The sequence below is a fragment of the Tursiops truncatus genome, chromosome 7 (genome assembly GCF_011762595.2).
Source record: "Tursiops truncatus isolate mTurTru1 chromosome 7, mTurTru1.mat.Y, whole genome shotgun sequence".
Classification (NCBI taxonomy): domain Eukaryota; kingdom Metazoa; phylum Chordata; class Mammalia; order Artiodactyla; family Delphinidae; genus Tursiops; species Tursiops truncatus.
Genome location: NC_047040.1, coordinates 60,502,561 through 60,523,361, shown reverse-complemented (window position 1 = coordinate 60,523,361; position 20,801 = coordinate 60,502,561). Strand labels below are relative to the sequence as shown.

General features: G+C 37.3%; 1 protein-coding gene across 3 annotated transcripts in view; it reads right to left on the bottom strand.

The window, feature by feature from the left end:
- The window catches only part of SLC25A12 (solute carrier family 25 member 12), a 173,946-nt gene that overhangs the window by 33,354 nt on the left and 119,791 nt on the right, over positions 1-20,801 (bottom strand). For all 3 annotated transcript variants that reach the window (XM_073807572.1, XM_004319548.4, XM_019922964.3), the window contains 5 exons: positions 20,507-20,646; positions 9,766-9,912; positions 7,468-7,606; positions 6,699-6,792; positions 5,038-5,122 (listed from right to left, as the gene is read on the bottom strand). In XM_073807572.1, coding sequence (XP_073663673.1) covers positions 5,038-5,122; positions 6,699-6,792; positions 7,468-7,606; positions 9,766-9,912; positions 20,507-20,646 — 605 coding nt within the window. The remainder of the gene's footprint in view (positions 1-5,037; positions 5,123-6,698; positions 6,793-7,467; positions 7,607-9,765; positions 9,913-20,506; positions 20,647-20,801) is intronic.

Here is a 20,801-nt window from a genome sequence, read left to right as displayed (position 1 = left end):
GTGAGGTTAAATTGTGTTAGAGACTGTAATAAGTCTTTAATTCTAATACTTTAAATGAGGTAAATGGCTAATAAATACATAAATAAAACTAGTATAGAAACCCAATCGCCTCCTTTTTGAGAACAGATTTCCATTTATGGTAAAACTATTGCAGATGACAGAGGTTAAAAGTTCCAAAAAAAAGAAAAGAGTAAGTGGATTGTAACGCTTTTTCTTTACTCATGAAAACAAAGTTCTCAAGAAGGTCCATTAGAATGCAAAACACACAAAGAGACAAACTCCTATTTGTCTAAGAAATGCTATATAGAAAACAGAGAGAAAAAGCATTCTAATAATGTTCTGATAGAACCCAAGCCAGCTTATATTCCAAAAGTTCTTTGTGTGAGTGGTCTGTAGCTTGAATGTAATTTCCCATAGAAACAAAACTTTAAAAAAAAAGTATTTATATGCCCAAGCAGGTCCATCATAGATAATTTACCCCATATAGTTGAAAAAGCAATTACGTGGTATACAGTAAAGAAAAAAAAAAAGAAGTTGCCTACCCATTCTCACATTGGGCTAGATAGAATTGGTCTTTAACCTCCAAAGCACTTCATGCTTCAAAAATGTCACATCCTCTTCTCTCTGCAACCCACCTCCTTTTATTTAACCCATTTTACCCAATTAAAAATTTCCAATTTTCTCACTGGTCATCTCTATACCACAACATATTTACCCATTCTACTATGGACACTTACTGCAAATAATGCTGCTATATACATTGTTGCATGTTCCTTTTAATCAACATATGTACTTATTCCTGTTAGGGACTACACCTGGGAGAGGAACTGTCAGGTCACAGGATGTATGTCTCTTCAATTGTAGCTGATACTCCCAAATAGTTTCCAAAGTTGTGATGCCAGAAGTTTCTGACAGTTCCCATTCCTCCACCTCCTAAACAACACTTGCCATTGTCAGAGTATAATATCGGCCAATCTGGATAGTATAAAACAGCATCTAATTGTAGTTTTAATGTGTATTTTTTTCTGTTTACTAATGATGCTGAACTAACTTCCCATCCCCTCCCCTCCCCTCCTCTTCCCTTCCCCATTTGGATATCTTCTATCTTTCCCTTTTGTGTAGCCTGTCTTTTCACCCTTTCAGTGATATGTTTTAATGAACAAAGGTTCTTAAATTTAATGAAGTTCAAGTTATTAATCGTTTTCTTTATGACAGGTATTTTGTGCCCTGTTTGTGAAATCTTTGCTTATCTCTCGATTATGAATATAATCTCCTATGTTATCTTCTCTAAGCTCTCAAGTTTAGAACATCCCAACTGGAACGTACTTTTGTGTATGGTATGGGGTGAGAATTTTTTTTTCTATATGATATATATCAGTCATAATTTAAAAAAAAATACAACGTAGAATTTCAGCCAGCACAAAAATTTTAAAAGCAAAACATTTCAGGCAATAAAGAAGAAAATACAAAGATATAATTCTTCCTCACTTTCCATCCCCTTCCACCTAAGGAAAGTGGATGAAGGTGGATGAAGGAGTTGTGTCATGTCTATATTTGAGCCCAACTTGGAGTTTGCTCAGATAGCTTTCTCGTATTTAACAACAATAACAACAACTGTAATAGCAGTTAACATTTATTGCATGCTTACTAGGTGTAAGTGCATTATCTCATGTAATTCTCACAATAACCCTATGAGATGGATACTACTGTCTCTTCTTAATAAATGAGGAAACTGAGAAAGGAAAGATGTTACATAATCAGTCCCCAAGTTCTTAACCTCTGCCTCTCTCATAACTTCTATTTCTGAACTCACAGATTCTCCATCATGCATATGTGCTTTCATAACAACTTTCATAGATTGAGATAACAACAAAACATGCCTTCCTTCCTATTTTTTTTTGTTTTTGTTTTTGTTTTTGGGTTTTTTTTGCGGTACACGGGCCTCTCACTGTCGTGGCCTCTCCCGTTGCGGAGCACAGGCTCTGGATGCGCAGGCCCAGCGACCATGGCTCACGGGCCCAGCCGCTCCGTGGCATGTGGGATCTTCCTGGACCGGGACATGAACCCGTGTCCCCTGACTCGGCAGGCGGACTCCCAACCACTATGCCACCAGGGAAGCCCCTTCCTATCTACATACAAAATGTAAATAATCATGTATTCATATTTGGTAGTATAGAAAAAATAAGAGAATCAAAAATGTCTTCTGAAAGTGACATGGAAACAGTTATGGTTAGCACTAATGTAATTCTGTGGCTTAGAGAATTTTAAAAGACAAGTCAGTCACTAAAATTGAAGTCTATATGGCTGCCTTAGAATGCCTCATAAATCTAAGGAGTATGCCAACCCAACGATGAGAACTCCCTCTTCCAAATGGCACACTATTGACGGACAGAAGGAAAAAACCTGTTTCTAGATTGAAACCTGCAGAAAGTTTATTACTTTGTTTGCTATAATAACTTAGGCATATTTTTATATTATTCTACTTGGGTCCTAGCCTATATTCCTTACATAGCTTTTAATGTTACAAGGAAAAAGGAAGATACACTAAAATTTTTGAAAAAGAAAAAAAATCTATTGATTCACATAACTTTTACAGAATGCAAGAACTTAAAGGATTCTTAGAAATATCTGCAGGTACTAATTTTACTAAATGAGAAAGTGAGGCCCACAGAAACTTGTACCAGATGCCAAGGACAGTAAAGGTCAGAATTACAATGGATATAACTGGGGATATTAACTTGAATCCCTCTTAAATAATCTTCATAAATCTATTTCTATGAAATTCTAAAAATTATTTATGACTTCTTTGAGTTTTATTTTCCCAGGTGTTGTTTTTACCCTAATTTACAGGGAAAAAACAGATTTAAAATCTTCATTTTATTTCTCTGTTCCTAACCCTCAGCAATAAGACTACCCAATCTAGCTGATATGTGAAAGGAAAAATAATACAGTCTCTGACCTTCCTCCTTTGAGACCAATGTAAGAACACCCAGGATCTCTACATGCTCTCTGGAGACTGCAGATCCCTGTGCCATCCTACTGTTAGAGAAAAGGCAGAGAAGGCACTCTACCACCATCCTGGATGCCAATCAGAAACAAAGGGTAAGAAGAGTTAGTAGTGGTTTTTATCACTGCCCATTTTCTAAGTATCTGACAAGAGCTTTGAGGCCATCCATGCCAGCATAAAAAGCACCCGTGCTGCCACTGAAGGCAAATCATCTTCGAATCTGTCTTCAAAACAATTTCCAACAGTATCAGAATTACATCACCTTCCTAAGGAATCAGAAATATGAGCGACACAGACTTAGGGCGCCAAAGATTACAAAAGTAACTTTCATTTATGGCCTCCAGGAAAATCGCTAGGGGCAAGAAAGGCAGGTAAAACAAAAAAGAGTGGCAGAAAGGCTTAGAAAGGAGGAAATGAGTGGGTTTTTTTAATTCATCACATTGTTTTTAATAAGCTAAATGAGATATTCCCCAGTTACAAATATTAAGGACACCCCCAAGGAAAGCTCTATTAATAGACCTGTAACACTAAAAAGTATCTCCTTTTGAAATGCAATTTTTCAAACTTCAAGAATAAATTTTTATAAATGTGTACAATATATGAAATTAAATTCAGTAAGAACTCTTTAAATATTTCAATACATCTCAAATTTTAAATAATTTTATTAAATTTTACTATAAATCAATGAATTGGAATAAATCCATCTATTTTTTTTAAAGGATCTGAGAACGTGTAACGAAAAGAAACTCTGATGTCAGCAGATAAGAGTTTTTTGCTACTAAAGAGGGTAAATCACAGTGGGTTACAGATATATTTTAATTTACACACACCAAGCAAAGTATTAACATAAAATGCAGATATAAAAGCAATTATTTTCCATTTTCAATTTACTTACCTGACTACAAAAGTTCTTGTTTATTTTACAAAGAAAAGCTGGAAATTCTAATTCGTTTCAGAGGCAGAACCATCATTCCATGGAGTTCAAGTAGAAGAAAGATTTGCTACTGAAACTTCCCACAGTGAACCACACTTAAATACCTAGATCTTTCACTAGCACATGTGGCTATTCAACAGTGTGGTAGCAGTAAAGAAAAAGCAGACTTGGTCTCTTTCCATGGCATGCCCATGTAGCTTTCTTCTCTCTCTTCTTGTCTCCTGTCTTCATTCCCCCTCTCCCCACACCCTCTCCATCTCTCCTAGCCTCAAAGGGCATCACAGTCTCCTAAAGAATCATGAGGGACACAGGTCTCATGTGTATTAGACAAGGACTAGCCCTCCTATAACCCTCACCATCCCCCGCAACCAAAACTATATGACCATTGCTGCAACTGAGGCTTCCTCCAAATGCTCCAGAAGTAGGGCTTCAGTTTAAATCAGATTTTTAAAAAACTGCTCCATTCCACTATTCAAGGTAATATCATGGGGTTTATTTTCCTACCAAGACAGTATTTTTGAAACCAGAAATAAGACTGCATTAACTTTATAGGACTCAGAGCTATTGTTTTTCTCACTCAAACAAAAAACTAATATTATCAAAAATGTAATAATAATCAAGGTTTTCCTTCTGATTCATTAATTAGATAGTTTTCCTGTGTTACTGTTGTAATCTATAAGACACATTCTCAGTGAAAGATTTATTTCAGTAAAGGAATGTTTTGTATTTTAAAAACCCTATAAATATCAGTTTAATGATACAAAATGAACTTAACACTTATCTTTCAATGTCACTAGACAAATGAAAGGAAAAAACTGCTACTCCTAGGGGGTGGGAAGCCAAGCCCATGTATGTCTGCACTCTTATTTTCCTCATCTTAATAAGCTAAAAGAAAAAACCACAAACATAAATCTAGTTGCTCCATAAAATACTCTGGGAGGGTAAGGGTGAAAGTTCTATAAAGGTAGTCTTTGAGCTAAGTAAAGTCTTTCTGTAAAGCAGTTTTTAATTTTCATAGATTCAGGAGCCTGAGGCTGTCATGTACATATTACTTCGGCATTTTTGAAGGTGATTCTGTTTATGAGACTCCTCCTACCTGTCTCTGAAGTTCTGCCAGGTTGTAAGGTAAGGCCGCCTCAGCCAATGGGGCTATTCTCTCAATATCTGCCAAAGTCAAGCGCCTTCAGGCAAAAACACAGGAAAGAAAGAACTGTTAGATACCAACAAACTCCTCATACTAAGATCATCTTTCTTCAGAAAAAAAGGGGGTAAAACGAATTATGGTTTAAAAGTGGTATTTCTCTATGCACACAGATCATTTTAGTGAGAGAAATAAAAAAAACTTCAGACGCTGCTTGTCACACGAAAAGCAAAAGACTCTAAAGAAATAATGTGGAGTACACAAATTTAATGACTCCAAAGACAGATAATAAAATTAAAGAAATAATTCTTGCCAGAAGCAAAGTATAAACATTGACAGTTCATACACACATGCATTAAATATGCATAAGTGCAAAGTCTCTTGAGAAGGATAAAAATAAGTGATAAATACCGGTTGTCTTTAAGGGGAAAAGGGAGAAGGGTAGAAGGGAAACATTTTTACGGCATGCTCTTTTAAACTCTTAAGAGTTTTGAACTACGCGAATGCACTACTGTTTCAAAGAAATTTTACTTTAAAATAAGTACATTCCCTGAACTGGCTAGTACATCACGTCAGATCCAGTTTTGAGAAGCACTTTTTGAAAGCGTTTATTATCATGGAGGTATAATACCTTTGCTAAAAATGTGAATTCTAGATGGATGAGACATGGCCTGATAGTTCATGTCAATCACCAAAGACGGGCTGGCTTATCCAGTCTCATCTCCAGCTCAACAATTCATTATGTAGCAGGAAGGTAATAAATCATCTATGTACACTCAACTTCTATTAGTCTTCAGTTCTAGGGTTAAAACCCATTTTTTCAGATATGCCTACACTTAAGTAACTACTACAGGTGACTAATAAAATCTGATCACTTAGCAGATCACACAGGTCCTACTGGTGCCCAAAGACAAGGGTTTTTCATCTGGATTTGCATGAGATTTTGCAAATTAAATACTCTCTATGTGCTTTGGGTTTTCTCAATCAATAAAACAGAGGCATAAAACATCTGAGCTTAACTATGATAATAATGTCACAGGCATATTTCAAGAAAATGATACTCTCCAACACAAAATGGTATACACTGTTTAGTAAAATCCCCATTCACAATGAATCAAAAAGATTATAAGATTCCTGAACATGTACTTCAATTTATTTTAAATTTCGGCAGATGTCCACAAATCACTAAAAATTCCTAACACCTCTAGAGTCCAGATTAAATCAATTTTTCTGTCCCTCTCTTACTTTTTGTCACTTCCCTCTCCCCCTCCTCTATCATTTTTCTTCCTTTCCCGTTTCCCTCTCTCACACCTTACTCCCTTTCAACCCCTTACTCCCTTTCTTTTCACCCTCTCTCTCCATTTCTTCCCTCTCTTTTTTCTTCCCCTCCTCTCTCTTTTTTCCCCTCTTGTCCTCTTTCCCCTTCCCTCCCTCCATCTCCCCCTATCTTTAGTCTGTCTTCATCTGTCTCTCCTTCCTCCCCTGTTTCTCTTATCTGTCTCTCTCTCTTTCTTGAAATGTATATACTGAATAAACTATTGTTTAAAAGAACACCACTGCTTCATGTTAAAATAACTGTCCTAAAAAATATCATGAAGAATTATTGGAATAGTTACCCTGTAGCATTATATAAGTCTGCAAGCTGGTACAGGATATCAATTTCTAGTGGGGTGACTTGTCCATAGCGTATGGCACTCTGGGCAAATTCCTCTGGAAGAAAAAGAAAATATTTTAAAATCTTAAAAGATTCTTAACATATAACAAACTTCTACCTTAACCAACTACTATCTGAAAGCTAAAAACATTTCAGTATTATTTTAAAAGGCTAAAATTGAATTTCAATGTCTAAGTTCAATTATATAGAAATAACCACAAAAGTATGAAAGGTGGCAAAAGATAAAATGTTAAGATGATGAAACAGTAAAAGCAGATAAAGATAAATTAGCTTCAGAGATAAAACAATCTCTTTAGGATCCTCTCTCTTGTCTTGTTTATTTGATTTGGTCTCCAGAGTTACAAGACAAAAGAATTGGCTCTTCTCCAGTCACCTAAAACTTCCCACTACAATTCAGCAAAAGGAGTAGGCTTGCCCATCTTTCTGTGGCAACTCCTTCCTCATACAAACAAGCCACTGCCACTAACCTGTTTGACAGACTGGGCCAAGGTTCTTTTCAAAACTGTCAAAGCCACTTTTCCATTCCTGACCTCAGCATCCCATTAAATCCACCTGAACTTCTGGAGACCATTATGACCCAAGTGAAGCATACATACATGGTAACATACTTTCTAGATCTGGCTTCAGAGTAGTAAACTTAGACCAACCTCATTCCCTAGATAAAGTGAAAATGCTGAGATTCGAATCAACGTATATTTTAAAAATCTTACCCTTTGTGACTTCAACATCTTTCCTTGTGCCAGCTAGAGTGCTATATATCTTACGAACAAGCTCCATGTTATTCAGTAAGGAGTTAAATGCATTGAAGTACGAGAAGCTAACCTGGTGTGAGATACTTCCTCCAGCTGCCTAGGAAATGACAACACAGAAAGTTAAACAAACAAACAAAACCAAAAATATACATTTATGGACACTGAACTTTTCTCAAAGAAGATCCAAAGGAGTCTTCATTACTAAAATGATTAACAGCCAGTCCATAAATACAAGGAAGGTATCGTGCTAAAACACTGTCAGTGTGTTTCATGCCCTCAAGGAAGTCTATGTAATTTAGGTGTTAAGGAAGAAAGCAACATCTGGAAGTTGGACTTCAGGGTTCATCTACCTATAAGGTCAAAAACAACAAATACAATTATCACAGATCAAAACCAATGATTATTTAAACAGGATTTTCAAGACCTTCAACTATGGAACTCCTGCTAGCTCTGGATAATCCAAACCTCAATGTACAATATAAGGAGCATTTTTTAAACTTGCTTTTTTCCCCACACACATATACAAAAACCAGTGGTAACTTTAAATTTTAAGACTATTTCACTATGTCAACTCTCCTAATCTTTTCCTTTTTAAGTTTATTGTTATAGTTAAGATATAAAACGTCCATGCTAGGTTCTGAATCTCTATCACAAAAGGTACAACTACCAAAAGCTCCAAAAGATGTAGAGAAAATCTAGGGATATAAATCATGTCTTTAGTAGAATAGCGCTAAAGAGGCTCTCTCATGCCTGGGGAAGGATGGGGGACAATGTGGCCTTCATTACCTCTACAGGGTGAGGAAGTAATTTCTCCCTCTGTCCAACACTTGGACATAGACTCAAAAGTGAATATTTTTCGTAGCTTGCAAAAGCCTAATTTCTAAGCCAAGAGGCAGAGGAACCCAGATGATTAAAAACATTCTCTATTAAAAACTCAAAAGAAATACTCATAGAAATACCAGTGTGACAACCTTAATCATAAAGGTCTACATTAAGGACAGTATAGGTAATGCTGGGCATATGTTCCCACCCCCACCATCCCTCACACACATGCATTAACCTAAATATATATGATATTTGCATTAGCCTGAATTTGGATACCAGCGACCCAAACGCCAGACTCAAATTATTTAACACGTTCCTCCAGAAATTGAGACGGCATTTGGTAAACTGAGGCTGTAACAGGTCTATCTAACCCAACTGGAAAAGATTAGATGCGTCCCCTCACCCCAAGGCACTGAGTCCTTCTCTCTAGGATTTTCTTTCCTTCTTCCCTCCTTCTCTCCCTTTCTTTCTTTCCTTCCTTTCATTTTTTGGCTGGGGTACGAGGTGAGGGTAGGGGAGTGGGAGATGAGTGTCAAGGAGGTGAAATGTGTAGGAGAAAGTGACATGCTCCATGTTCAAATTCACTGAAGAAAAAGAACAGAAGTTGATCTTTCTACCCCCGGTCTGAATAAGGGATAATGATCTTCAGCTGAAACAACAAAAGCACTCATTGGCTTCCCTCCATTTAAAACAAGCAGCAATCAAAAACTTATACATAAGTACAACACATGAACAAGAAAACTGATAAGTGAGGACAGTTTCACCATTCTTTGTGAGGAAGTGGATGACATCAGTTTGCTATTGGTCCAGATGATTGCTTTACAGAGATTAGCAGCGTAGAGAACAAAAACCTGTCTGGTCCATGCAGACTGAATGCACAGGTGAAGGGGCAGAGAGAGGAGTGAGCCACAGAAGCTGACGCCCACATATTTCCTCCATACCTTCTGCCACAGCCATGGTTATTAAAACAGTGTAGAGGCCAGTGATGATCCCTCTAGCAAACAGCACCCTGCTGGCAACAAAGGAAGGAGCCATCCTTATAGCAAGGCTTTGGGAGCCTGGTGGGATGGAAAGAGGCCACAGGTGAAGGCAGTAGTGTCTGAGCGAAGTACTGCCCACTGGAAAAAGTAATTGCACACCCTTGTCTACAAACTCCCCTGTTTTCTTTAGGGGGACTCTGTAAATGGAAATAAACAATTTGGAAATACATGAGAGCAAGATGGTGGTGCTGAAAAAAGCAGCTATGATCTGGGGAAAGACTATTCACTATCACCCCCCACCACCACCTCCCTTACACACCCTGTTTACCTACTACCAACCAAGCATAAAGTTGGAATAGTTGAGAGTGAGATAGGCCCACGGATGCAATCCAGGACACTGGTTTCAAAGGTTTAAGGAAACAGAAAGTTGAAGTGGTTGCTTTTTACTTACTGAAACTAAGTTCTCCTCCACAAAGGGAGTAAGCATGTGAGACCGAATGGTAACCATGATGTCACTGAAATCCAGACCAGAAATCATGCCACTTTTGCTTTTGTCTTTCAGTGCAAAGGCTTGTCTTGCATGTTCCAATTGTAGTTCCTGGAGGGAAAGTTAGAAATGGGGCCTTAGGTTAACTAAAAGCACATCCCGAGTGTATGTTTTAGAAAAGGATAGACATCCTTCCCCTACATGCATTTACTACAAAAGTGAACAATATACAGCTCTGAATGTACAACAAAACTCTTCATTTTTTTTAAAAAAGCACGTTTTCCTGAAAATATACTACATGTTACTCCTCAGGAAAAGTGAATCACAGAATGTCAATAAAGAAAAGGGAGGAAAAACAACCTTTGTTTACTTGAGAAGTTTTCATCACTGAAAACTTTTCAGAGTATCTTTTCAGTGCTTCAAGTTCTACCTTTAAAATAACTAGTAACTCTCCTGCTTGAAGGCATTCTTATCATCCAAGAGTACCTTCTGAATTACAGCTGGCTCTCCACATCCGAGGGTTCCGCATCCGCAGATTCAACCAACTGAAGCTTGAAATTCTAATGTGAAAGTTATGAATAACAAACTGCATAAATAGTGTTCAGCTATCACTCTGTGTGGCTTTGAGTGATACTCATAAACTGTAGAACAATACAGAAGATCTCTGAACTTTTAAACTACTGGGCAGCTGACTTTTGTAATAGGTGATATCAAAAAAAAAGGTGCTAGTAATACCCTAAGGGCTATGTAAAAGTCAAAATTTAGAGCATTTCTGCCCTGAGGACATATGACATAATCCAAATAAATCTGTTATCACAACATAATAATAGTGCTATTAGATGTCATTTTCACACTATTTGCAACTCCGGAAATAATATTCCTATCTAAATATATAAATATTATTCACAAAGTGAAATAATTGTAATTTAATATTGTAAATATTGTAATGGCAATTTGCATTGCCATTCATTTATAAAAGCCTACAAATCAATGTTGATTTACCCTTTTCTGACATTTAAAATAGCTTTTGATGGAAGTTTCACCCTTTTACTAATTAATTATATTTTTCTATACCTCAATAGCAATTCAAAGACATTAAAATTGCCTTAGCAGGTGTTTGTCTCATAATTCATTAAGTTATACATTTGTTTTATATGGTTTTCTGTATTTGTATTATATTTAACAATAAAACAAGTTTCTAAAATATTTTTTCTTAGCAGGTTGATAGGCTAGAGACAAGTATATCAAACCTACTAAATCTTTCAATAATCTTAACTTTAAAAAAATTTAATAACAACATTGTGGAAAACATCTAAACATTTTAACATCCATCATCACACATGTAAATATTTGAATTTGAAATATTTATATTCAAATATTCTATTGGTCTTCAAAAGACCAACAGAAGTAGAGAAACTAAAAGTCAACTGGTAAAAATGTATGAAAGATAGAGTACAAAATAAACAACCAGCATGATTTGACAAAGTTTTCTTTCCAACCCCTTCTGCTTTTTAAAAATTTCAACTTATTAAGGTATAATTGACAAATAAAATTATAATACATTTAAAGTGTACAATGTGATGATTTGATATATGTATATATTGTGCAAGGACTCCCACCATTGAGTTAATTAACACATCCATCACCTCACATATTTATCTTTTTTTTTTTGACGAGAGCACTTAAGTTCTACTCTCTCAGCAAATTTCAATTATACAATACAGTATTATCATCAGCATGTTATACCTTAGATCTTCAGATCTTATTTATCTTATAACAAAGTTTGTGCCCTTTTTCCAGCCTCTTCCTATTTCTCCCACCCCCTAGACACTATTCTACTCTGTTTCTACATGTACAACTTTTTTTTTTAATTCTACATGTAAGTGATACCATGGAGTGTTTGTCTTTCTATGTCTGGCTTATTTCACTTAGCATAATGCCCTCCAAGTTCATCCATGTTGCTGCAAACGAGAGAATTTCCTTTTTTTTAAGTTGAAAAATATTCCATTGTATGAATGTGGAATAATACTCATATATATATACATACACACACACACACACACACACATATATATACACACACCACATTTTCTTTATCCATTCTTTTGTCAATGGACACTTAGGTTGTTTCTACACCTTGGCTACTGTGATAATGCTACAATAAACACAGGAGTACAAAAAAAAAGTAAACACAGGAGTACAGATAATCTCTTTGAGATGATGATTTTATTTCCTTTGGATATATACTCAGAAGTAGGACTGCTGGATCACAGTAGCTCTATTTTAACTTCCTGAGGAACTTCCATACTGTTTTCCATAATAGCTGTACCAGTTTACTTTCCCATCAACGGTGTACACAGGTTCCCTTTCCTCCACATCCTTGACAGCATTTGTTGTCTTTGGTCTTTTTAGTAACAGACATCCTAACAAGTACAAGGTGATATTTCATTGTGGTTTTGATTTGCATTTCCCAGATGATTAGCAATGCTAAGCAACTTTTCATGTACCTGTTGGCCATCTATATGTCTTCTTTGGAAAAATGTCTATTGTGGTCCCTTGCCCATTTTTTAATTGTGTTTTAATTTGTTTTGCTACTGAGTGGAATGAGTTCCTTGTATATTTTGGATATTGACCCCTTATCAGATATGTAGTTTGCAAATATTTTCTCCCATTCCATAGCTTGCCTTTTCTTTTTGTTGATTGTTTCCTTTGCTGTGCAGCTTTTCAGTTTGATGTAGTCCTACCTGTTTATTTTTGCTTTTGTTTATTATTTTTTAATTTGATGTCAAATTCAAATAATCATTGCCAAGATTGAAGTCAAAGAGCTTACTCTCTCTGTTTTCTTCTAGGAGTTTAAAGTTTCAGGTCTTACGTTCAAGTTTTTAATCCATTTTGAGTTGATTTTTGTGTATGGTTTAAGACAGGAGTCCAGTTTCATTCTTTTGCCTGTGGCTGTCCAGTTTTCCCAACACCATTTATTAAAGAGACTACCCTTTCTCCACTGTGTATTCTTGGCTCTTCTGTCAAAAATTAATTGACCATATATGCATGGGTTTATTTCTGGGCTCTCTATTCTGTTCCACTGAGCTACGTCTGTTTTATGACAATGTCATACTATTTTGAATACTATACCTTTGCAATATAGTTTGAATTCAGGAAGTGTGATGCCTCCAGCTTTGTTCTTTCTCAACATTACTTTGGCTGTTTGGGGTCTTTTGTGGTTCCATACAAATGTGAGGATTGTTTTTTCTATTTCTGTGAAAAACGCCTCTGGAAGTTTGATAGGGATTGCAATGAATCTACAGATCACTTTGGGTAGTATGGACATTTTAACAATATTAACTCTTCCAATCCATGAACACAAAATATCTTTCTATTTATGTCTTCTTCAATTTCTTTCATCAATGTCTTATAGTTTTCAGTTTACAGATCTTTTACTTCCTTAAATTTATTCCTGTTTTCTTCTTTTTAATGTTATTGTAAATGAGATTGTTTTCTTAATTTCTCTTTCCAATAGTTTCTTGTTAGTGTACTGAAATGCAACTCTTTTTTTTTTTTTTGCGGTACGCGGGCCTCTCACTGTTGTGGCCTCTCCCTTGCGGAGCACAGGCTCCGGAGGCGCAGGCTCAGCAGCCATGGCTCAGGGGCCCAGCCGCTCCATGGCATGTGGGATCTTCCCGGACCGGGGCATGAACCTGTGTCCCCTGCATCAGCAGGTGGACTCTCAACCACTGCGCCACCAGGGAAGCCCGCAACTCATTTTTGTATACTGATTTTATATCCGACAATTTTCCTGAAGTCATTTATTAGGTCTAATAGTATTTTGTGTAAGCGTAAAGTCTTTAGGGTTTTCTACATATATTATGTCCCCTACAAGCAAGGACAATTTTAATTTTAATTAATTTAATTAACTTAATTTTTCTCTTTCCAACTTGGAAGCCTTTTATTTCTTTTTCTTGTCTAATTGCTCTAAGGACTTCCATTACTTTTTGAATAACAGTGGCAACAGTGGACATCCTTGACTTGTTCCTGATCTTAGAGAAAAGGCTTTCAGCTTTTCACTACTGAGTATGATGTTAGCTGTGGACTTGTCATCTACAGCCCTTATTATGCTGAGGTATATTCCACCTACACCTAATTTAAGAGTTTTTATCATGAAAGGATCTTGAATTTTGTCAAATGCTTTTTCTGCATCTATATCTATTGAGATGATCATGATTTTTATCCTTCATTGTAGTGTATTAATGTGGTGTATTAGCATATGTTGAACCATCTTTGCATCTCAGGAATTAAGTCCCACTTGATTACTGTATATGATCCTTTTAGTATACTACGGAATTCAGTTTGCTAATATTTGGTTGAGAATATCTGCATCTATCTTCATCAGGGATACCGACTTGTAATTTTATTGTAGTGCCCTTGTCTGGCTTTGGTATCAGGGTAATACTGATCTTGTACAATGAATTTGGAAGAAGTATACCCTCCTATTTTTTGAAAGAGTTTGAGAAGGACTGATATTAATTCTTCTTAAAATGTTTGGTAATATTCATTAGTGAAGCCATCTGGTCCTGGACTTTTCTTCATTAAGAGGTTTTTGTTTACTGATTCAATCTCCTTGCTAGTAACTCGTCTGTTCAGAGTTTCCATTTCTTCATGATTCAGTCTTGGTAGGTTGTATGTGTCTAGGAATTTATCCATTTCTTCTAGGTTTTCTCATTTGTTGGTGTATAACTGTTTATAGTAGTTTCTTACGATCTTTATCAGTTGTAAGGTCTTCTCTTTCATTTCTGATTTTATTTGAGACTTCTTTTTTTCTTAATCTAGCTAAATGTTTGTCAGTTTTGTTTATTTTTTCAAAAAACCCATTCTTGGTTTAATTGATCTTTTCTACTGTCTTTCTAGTCTCTATTTCATTTATTTCTCCTTTGATCTTTGTTATTTCCTTCTACTGACTTTGGGCTTATTAGTTTATTCTCTTTCAAGTTCCTTGAGGTATAAAGGTAGATTGTTTGAGATTTTTCTTTTTTCTTAATGTAGGTGTTTATCACGATAACCTTCCTTCTTAGAACTGCTTTTGCTACATCCTTTAAGTTTTGGCATGCTGTGTTTCCATTTTCATTTGTCTCAAGATATTTTTTGATTTTCCTTTTGATTCCTTCTATGAACCATTGATTACTTAGGAGCATGTTGTTCAATCTCCAATTTGTAAATTTTCTCCTCTTCTACTTTAGTCATTCTCCCTAACATACTCCAACTTTCTATCACCTCAGCTCCAACCACATCACCCTTCAAATGAAGCAGGAATTTTTTACCTTTATTTCAACCTTAAAATATGGTTGAAAGTGCTCTCCAAGAAAAGGATATTCCTAAGCAGCATCAGAAGCACACACAGCTCCACTCTATCTTACATAGGCTTTCCCTTCCTCACTCTTTTTTTTCCTCCCTATTTATGCCTTTGTTATGTCTTTGTCTTTTCCATGCACGTCTTAGACTCTCAGAAATATCCAGTGGCAACCATGGGCATGATTAAGCCTTATTAATGACATTAATTCTGAAGAAAAGCAGAATCCTCACTGCAAGAGTAATGCAAGAGTTATGCTGGAAGAACAGATTTTCTATTTTCTATTAGGTCAACAGCTGAAGGACTCCCCTGTATCTTTTAAAGATATATATTTGAAGTATCACATATGAAACTATAGAGTGTATGGGATTGGCTTCCAAATGCTCCAGTAGGGAACAGAGTGGAGAGTATAGATTAAAAAAAGACTGGCCAACATTTAATAATTGTTGAAGCTAGTTGGTGGGTACATGGGGGTTCATTATACTATTCTATTTTTAAATATATTTGAAGTCTTTCAAAATAAAAAATTAAAATTAAGGACTTCAAAAAGAAGCAACCAGGGCTTCCCTGGTGGCGCAGTGATTGAGAGTCCGCCTGCCGATGCAGGGGACATGGGTTCGTGCCTCGGTCTGGGAAGATCCCACATGCCGCGGAGCGGCTGGGCCCATGAGCCATGGCCGCTGAACTTGCGCGTCCGGAGCCTGTGCTCCACAATGGGAGAGGCCACAACAGTGAGAGAGGCCCGCGTACCGCAAAAAAAAAAGAAAAAAAAAAAAAAGAAGCAACCAAAAGGAAAAACGTTCTGCATATAAAGCTCTCCATTTATGTAGTATAATCAAAATATCAGGGTAGAATGGATATTGTGATCACGCTAATGAAAAAAACAATACTCTGGACCTATAAAAGATAAAATAAAGATATTCTAAAGAGATAAAAATACTCTAATAAATAAAAGATAAAATAAAATAAATCTGCTTCTAGATTGAAAGGGTGGGAAAGGGAAACTGAGGGAAAGGGTAAATACAGGAAGTTATGTTAAAGCTAAAGATCTTGTGTTTTTAGAAATGCATCTCATCTAACTATGAGATGAAAGTAGCAGGGGTTCAGAAATACTGTGGCTTTGGATGAGACTGAACTAGTACATTTAGCTCTGCTGTCTTTCAAATCTCTACTCTTCACTAAAAATCACACTAAAGAATGAAAAACAAAACAATACAGAAACTCAAGGACAAAGAGAACAGAAAAGAAGACAGCAACTACATTTTTAAGATTAGAGGGACTTCCCTGGTGGCGTAGTGGTTAAGAATCCACCTGCCAATGCAGGGGACATGGGTTCGAGCCCTGGTCTGGAAGATCCCACATGCCGCAGAGCAACTAAGCCCGTGCGCCACAACTACTGAGCCTGCGCTCTAGAGCCCACAAGCCACAGCTACTGGGCCCGTGTGCCACAAATACTGAAGCCCGCACACCTAGAGCCCATGCTCTGCAACAAGAGAAGCCGCCGCAAGAAGCCAACACACCACAACGAAGAGTAGCCCCTGCTCACCACAAGTAGAGAAAGCCCAAGCGCAGCAATAAAGACCCAAATCGCCCATAAATAAATAAATTTACAAAAAAAAGATTAGAGGGCAAGAGAGCAAATGACAACTGGCTTAGCAGGCCCAAGAAAACCAGAAGTGAGGAAAGCAAAAAAGCAATCCAATGTACATGACAGAATTTGCCAAAGACTTGTGAATTGGCTATACTAGTACCCCCAGAAGTAATGGTGAAGGTGGAGCTGAGAACAGGAGGCTTAGACGGAAGCCTGTTTATACAGTAATTAGTTACCTGCTATACTCCACCACAGCCAGGCCACTAGCCCTTTCCCAACCCTGGAAGACAACTAGGTGAGTCTAACAGAGGATCTCTGGACTAAGGGAGACCAGGCACAGATGAAAACAGGTAATTAAATGAAAGTCCATCTCCATACTGAATGTTGCAGACCTCTAACCCTTTTGTCTTACTCAGCAACCAGAATATCAAAAGCCAGATCTAGGGCTTCTCTGGTGGCACAGTGGTTGAGAGTCCACCTGCCGATGCAGGGGACCCGGGTTCGTGCCCCGGTCCGGGAAGATCCCACATGCCGCGGAGCGGCTGGGCCCGTGAGCCATAGCCGCTGAGCTTGCGCGTCCGGAGCCTGTGCTCCACAACAGGAGAGACCACAACAGTGAGAGGCCCGCGTACCGCAAAAAAAAAAAAAAAAAAAAAAAAGCCAGATCTAATACTCCAGATGTGTGGCTAAATCATTATTCTGATTCCCCAATCCAAAGTAAAAGACCTGAACATACAGGCATTAGAGAGTCCCCGGAAAAAGAGCCCAGCCAGAGAACTTCACAGTAAGGTCCAGTTAATAAATCCTGCCATGAACCCAAAGCTCCCAATAAGCCTCAATCTTAATTTTAATATGAGCAGAGGACCAAGAACCATCAGACATAGGAGAAGAGCTACTAACATGAAAAAGAGAGACCCAAACAAAGAGAAGGAAAGTAACTTGACAGAAACAGACACTTTGCAGGGAGAAGAAAATTTTAAAAAAAAAAACAAAAACAAAAAACCCTGCCTCTAATATGTTTGGAGAAGTGAGAGAAAATACTACATCCATAAAAGAAGAACAGTATGCTATTTTTAAAAGAAATATTTAGAAAATCAAAAAGAACTCTTGAAAATTAGAGATACAACAAAAGAAACAATAGAAGGTTCAGAAGGAAAACAGGAGAGAAAAGAAAACTAAAGGATCATACATTTATTATATTTACTAGTTCTAGACAGGAAAAAAAAATAGAAGAAAAGTAGAAAGAATATTTTCAAGAATTGAAGTACATAAGCTTTCAAATTAAAAGAGCCCCTGAATGCTCAGCACAATGAATAAAAATAAACTCACATCAAGGAATATCATCATGAAATTTCAAAATGCTGAAAAGAAAAAAATCTTAAAACCCTCCAGAATGGGGAAAAAAAAAAGTTTCAAAACAGAATAAAGATTAAAATGGTATTGGACTGCTCAGTGGCAACACTGGAAGCTAGAAAACAAGAGATATATTTTCAAATTAGGAGGAAAATAAATTACTAAAATTCTATACCCAGCCAAACTAAAGGTAATGATAGAGCAGAGGCTTTCATATATCAAGTCTCACAAAAAAATTATTTTACTTTCCTTAGGAAGCCCCTGAATTAAGTATTCTACCAAAAAGAGGGAGCAGGGACTTCCCTCGTGGTCCAGTGGCAAAGAATCCGCCTTCCAATGCAGGTGATGTGGGTTCAATCCCTGGTCGGAGAACTAAGATCCCATATGCCACGGGGCAACTAAGCCCGCACACCGCGACTACTGAGCATGTGCGCCTCAGCCAGAGAGCCCGTGTGCCACAGACTACAGAGCCCATGCACTCTGGACCCCGCGCACCACAACTAGAGCAAGAAAACCCACATTCCACAACTAAAGAGAAGCCTGCACACCACAACGAGTGCTGCAATGAAAAATCCCACGTGCCGCAATGAAGACCCGACACAGCCAAATAAATAAATAGATCAAATAAATATTTTTTAAAAAAAGAGGAAGCAAACCATAATAAAGGAAGAGATGAAATCCAGTAAATGGGAGGTTCAACATAACAGAAAAGCAGATGGAGTCCCCAGGATGAAGGTGAAGGGAGATCACAAGCTGACAGCTATGTAGTAAGTACAAAGTCCAGTATCAGACAGTTCCAGGAAAATGGTGTAGGGGCTGTGGAAAACAGTCTGGCAGTTCCTCAAAAAGTTAAAAAGTTATGACCCAGTAATCTCACACCTTAGGGATATACTCAAAAGATTTGAGGGCTTCCCTGGTGGCGCAGTGGTTGAGAGTCCACCTGCCAATGCAGGGGACACGGGTTCATGCCCCGGTCCGGGAAGATCCCACATGCCGCGGAGCGGCTGGGCCCATGGGCCATGGCCGCTGAGCCTGCGCGTCCAGAGCCTGTGCTCCACAGCGGGAGAGGCCACAACAGTGAGAGGCCCGCGTACCAAAAAAAAAAAAAAAAAAAAAAATTTGAAAACAGGTATTCAAAAGCATACATGTATACCAATGTTCATAGCAGCACTATTCATAACAGCCAAAAGGCAAGAACAACCCAAGTGTCCATCAACTAATGAATGGACAGACAAAATATGATATATCCATACAATGGAATATTATTCAGCCATAAAAAGGAATGAAGGACTAACATATGCTACACACAGATAATCCTTGAAAACACTATGCTAAGAAAAAGCCAGACACAAAAATTCATATTGTATAATTCCACTGATATGAAATATCCAGAATAGGTAAATCCATAGACAGAAAGCAAATTGGAGCTAAGGAAAGGCAAGAATGGGGTGTTAGGGCTTCCCTGGTGGCTCAGTGGTTGAGCGTCTGCCTGCCGATGCAGGGGACGTGGTTTCGTGCCCCGGTCCAGGAAGATCCCACATGCCGCAGAGCGGCTGGGCCGGTAAGCCATGTCCGCTGAGCCTGCGCGTCTGGAGCCTGTGCTCCGTGGAGGCCACAACAGGGAGAGGCCCACATACAGCAAAAAAAAAAAAAAAAAAAAAAGAATGGGGTGTGACTGTTTAACTGGTACAGGGTCTTCGTCTGGGGTAATGAAAAGGTTTTAGAATTAGAGCTGGTGGTTGCACAACACTGTGAATGTACTAAATTGTGCATATTCACATGGTTAATTTTATGTTAATTGAACTTTACCTCAAATTTTTTTAAAAAGAAAGCAAGCTCCTGGATTGTTCCAATAGGATGAAATTGACCAAACACCTACTCGGTTTTAAACATATTAAAATGAGATTTTAGTAACTGAGGCCAAGTCTGAGAATGAATTGGCATTAATATACAGAAAATAAAATAATAAAAATTAGAATCGCTAAGAAAATCATTTTAGTCATGCACAGTGTTTACAAAGTTGTGGTGATTCAAATATGATTACCGATCTAAGCAGAATCATGACATAATTATATGGAGAAAGGGGACAGAAAATGTCCAAGTCTGTGATAGAGAGGGAAAGGTGAAAAAGCTAGCTCCTAATCTTCCATAGTTCAAATTAAATAAAAAATACCTAAAAGTGAAAAATTAAAAAGTACAAGTGCCAGCACATGTTTATTATTTAAAGCTATGAAAGTAAACACCGAAAGAAACAATTACGAGAATTTAAATAAGTTGCCTCTGGGAGTGAGAAATGAAAAATGGGGGTGAAATGCCACAGAGGATTGCTATTTTTTGTAATAAACCTAATAAAGCTAAAAGGGAAGGAGATGGAGGAGGAATGGTATATATTTACGCTGGTTATGAAAAACTAAGCTCACCTGAAGAAATTGTGTGAATTCTGTGTAGTTAAGATGCTTCTTCCGATTATGCCCAAAATGCAGCCGGATAAATTCACAGTCCCAGTTAAAAGGGATATGGTGATGAATAGTAGTCTGCCCAAAAATTTCTTTGACATTTTCTTGAAAGGGAAAACAAAAATAAATAAATTATATCTGGAATAAGTAGTTTAGTCCACTGCAATGTTCCTACAGAAAGAAATTAAGAGAAATTTTAAAAGTCAATATTATCTGTTTCTACTAACATTAGCTGCAAAATTTTTTGTGCTCAGAAACC